Raw genomic sequence first — 2,452 nt, forward strand, 5'->3', positions numbered from 1 at the left:
GCCTTTGAAGCAACACTTCCATTGCGGTTTAGTGTTGTCTTGCTCTTTTAGGCATATATATCTTACACACTTCTTTAAAATGGCCCATCGGTTCATTCAGAGTGAGAAAGGAAAGAAGAAATTGTGCATTAATAACTATATATACGTCAAAGAAAGATAAATTGAGGATAAAATACATTGGAAATGTGAGCAGTACCAGAAGACGAAGTGTCGTGCACGAGTAACCACAGTGGGTGACAAAATTGTTAAGACTTTGAATGAGCATAATCATCTTGCAGATGCCACCAATGTCGAGGCGGCAAAGATTTGTGAAGAAGTTCGTGTCGAAGCGAAGAATTCAACAGACTCACCTCATTCAATATCATCAATTGCTTTTGATGGATGCAGTCAAGCAGCAGCAGAAAAGTTTCCAAGTACAGATACGTTGAAAAGAACAATGCGAAATATAAGATATAAAAGTATTTCTGGACCAGCTCTTCCATCTCATCGTAAACATATCACTTTTCCTGAGGGTTTTACTACGTTGCCAAATGGGGAGGAGTTCTTGTATTTTGATTCTGGTAATATTGAAAAGCGCATAATGATCTTCAGCACGCAGCGAAATCTACAATTGTTAGCTGAAAGCCAACATTGGTATGCGGATGGAACCTTCAAAACGGTCCCATTATTATTCTTTCAGCTATACACTCTACATGGTTTAAAGGGAAATATTTCATTGCCGTTAGGATATGCCTTATTGCCAGATAAATCTAAAAAAACGTATGAAATATTTTTGGGAAAGATAAAGAACTCACTCACATCTCTACCCCCCATGGTCAATAACAACAGATTTTGAAAAAGCTATGATAAAAGCATGTAAAAACACATTTCTCCAAATTAAGCAAAATGGGTGTTTTTTCCATTTTTGCCAGTGTATCATGCATTCTATTCAATGTCATGGGTTAGAAGAGAAGTATGAAAATGACGCAGATTTTGCTTTAAGTCTGCGAATGCTCCCTGCAATAGCATTCGTGCCAACAGAGAGACTCGTATCTACATTCGAAGAGTTATGTGACAGCGATATTTTTCCCCCTGAGGTCCAAGAAGTCTTGGATTATTTCGAAGATACCTGGATAGGACGTCCAGACAGAAGACAGCGTCGTCGACCACCCCAATTTCCGCACGAAATGTGGAATGTTTATGAAGCTGTATTACATAATTTGCCGAAGACAAACAATTCTGTAGAAGGGTGGCACAGAGCTTTTAAAGAACAGATGACAGCATGCCATCTAAACATCTGGAAATTTATTGAATGCATTAAGAAAGAACAGGCATTATATCAAGTTAGATTTGAGCAATCCGTAGCTGGTCAGGAACCTCCCAAGCAAAAGAAAAAATAACGAGATTGCGCCTAACGAGTTCGAAGACTTGTCGGAAACTATGATCCAGACGTAAATGTTATTGATTACTTGCGTGGAATAGTTCATAATATTTCATACTAGATTATGTTCGAATTTATATTTTATAAAAATGTTATTTTATTTCTTTTCCTTTTAAGCAGTTATTTTAATTATGAATGTATAAACAAATAAATAGAATGTCGTAGCAACAAATGAAGATTTTTAAATGTCCTTTATAATGTGTAAATAAAAATAAAAATTACAGACTTATTATTTGGTAAATTCTTTAACGGTGAATGGTATGCTGGCGGTGAATTTTCTTTAACGGTGATTTACTGACGGTGATTTGCTGGCGGTGAATTTTCTTTAACGGTGATTTGTTGGCGGTGAATTTTCTTTAACGGTGATTTGCTGGCGGTGAATTTTCCGGACACGACTAGAACTATATATGAATAGGTTTGCTTAAAAAAGATGGATATATCAATTATATTTCTCATACAAGTAAATCTTTAGCTACGATGGGAAGAATGTTTCTGATGATGATAGAGAGAGAGAGAGAGAGAGAGAGAGAGAGAGAGAGAGAGAGAGAGAGAATTTTTTAAAACATGTTTTCGTATGTATAAATACTATTATTTGAGTTTCAGATTATAATAAAAAAAATTAGTTGCTTCGAAATTTTCAAAACTTTTCATCTTGGCAGATCCACCCCCATCTAACCAATTTAATTCAAAATGATTTAATAGACTATAGTTTTCAGGTTGGAGATAAAATCAGTACCTCAAAATCTATGTCAAAATTCGTACTTTTATCAGTAAATTATCTCAAAATAGCCTACAAAATTAATGAGTCACTTAAACGTGTGAGGTTATAAAGGTCAATGTGAGAAACATCAGTTTAGTTACTTTCTTCCTCAGTGGCTCATTCCATCAAATTTTGTCGTAACAAAGGCTTATTAAAAAGTCAGTTTTGTAATGAAAAATCCGATCTTATATCTTTGATTGTTAGTTGGTTTAGCTTGAATAACTCGTAAATGAAGTATGTCGCAAAGAAAGGTAGAGGTGCTCTCTCGATCT

General features: G+C 35.2%; 1 protein-coding gene across 1 annotated transcript; it reads left to right on the plus strand.

The window, feature by feature from the left end:
• Positions 1 to 917: 917 nt before the first annotated feature.
• LOC137659230 (uncharacterized) lies at positions 918 to 1,379 on the plus strand. Its single transcript, XM_068394264.1, has one exon. It carries the CDS (start codon positions 918 to 920, stop codon positions 1,377 to 1,379), a length of 462 nt encoding a protein of 153 aa, XP_068250365.1.
• Positions 1,380 to 2,452: the final 1,073 nt, after the last annotated feature.

The sequence above is a fragment of the Palaemon carinicauda genome, chromosome 19 (genome assembly GCF_036898095.1).
Source record: "Palaemon carinicauda isolate YSFRI2023 chromosome 19, ASM3689809v2, whole genome shotgun sequence".
NCBI classification, from domain to species: Eukaryota; Metazoa; Arthropoda; class Malacostraca; order Decapoda; family Palaemonidae; genus Palaemon; species Palaemon carinicauda.